The sequence below is a fragment of the Tupaia chinensis genome, unplaced genomic scaffold (genome assembly GCF_000334495.1).
Source record: "Tupaia chinensis unplaced genomic scaffold, TupChi_1.0 Scaffold000067_1, whole genome shotgun sequence".
Taxonomy (NCBI): Eukaryota; Metazoa; Chordata; class Mammalia; order Scandentia; family Tupaiidae; genus Tupaia; species Tupaia belangeri.
The window spans coordinates 3,752,778-3,753,635 of record NW_006159526.1 but is presented as its reverse complement, the minus strand read 5'-3'; the positions used below and the strand labels follow the sequence as shown (position 1 = coordinate 3,753,635).

The 858-nt window shown below is 53.5% G+C and overlaps 1 protein-coding gene across 1 annotated transcript in view; it reads left to right on the top strand.

Annotated features, from left to right (window-relative positions):
• SYMPK (symplekin scaffold protein) overlaps positions 1–858 on the top strand; it is a 50,216-nt gene that overhangs the window by 37,759 nt on the left and 11,599 nt on the right. The window contains 1 exon segment of the mRNA XM_006142091.3: positions 40–153. Coding sequence (XP_006142153.3) covers positions 40–153 — 114 coding nt within the window.

Sequence of the window (858 nt, the reverse complement as noted above, 5' to 3'; positions counted from 1 at the left end):
GTGTCCCGGGGGGCTGAGCTCTGGCCATCCCGGCTACAGAGCCGCACCTACCTGGGCATGTCCACGCTTCGGGACCTGATCTTCAAGCGCCCGTCCCGCCAGTTCCAGTACTTGCATGTCCTCCTGGACCTCAGCTCCCATGAGAAGGACAAGGTGAGTCCTTGCGGCCATGTACTGGGTGCACTCAGCCAGCAGTTTGCAAAGGCCCCACTGTCCTGGGTAACTAACCCAGCCTCTTCCACAGTCACCGCAAGTTCCTTACTGGACCCAATGCCCTCCTTGCAACAGTTTTTTGGTTGTTGGTTTGTTTTATTTTGATTTCAGTGGAACAAGACTGCTTGAGGTCTTCCTGCAGTGTACACAAACTCACACGGACATGCACACACATGCACATAATGCTTGCCCTCCTGGGCTGGAGGCCTGGGGTCTAAGTAGAAGAGCCAGCAGCGAGGATGCAGCATGTACTGTGCCCTGAGCAGAGCAGTGTGTGGCCGCAGGATCCCCAGGGAGGAGCCTGACCCAGCCGAGTAGGGGCTAGCAGAGGAGGGTTTTAAGAAAGGCTTCCTGGGAAGGGACCAGCAGTTAGTGTAATGGCTATGTCACTGGACTCCCAGGTAGTCAACCGTGGTTCAAGTCCCGGACCTGGTGGCTTAAACTCACACTGAGTGCGGGTGTACGTGTGCCCAAGATCCTGAGAGGAGAATAGAGGAGAAGGGATTGTGGTGTGGCCATCCCCCCTGGAGGGTGATTTCTCGCTTTCTTTCTCTCTGTCTTTCTGGCGAACACATGCGCCCTATAGCAAAAAAAAAAAAAAAAAAAAAACCTCAAAAAAAGAAAAAAAAAGCATCCCCAGAAAAA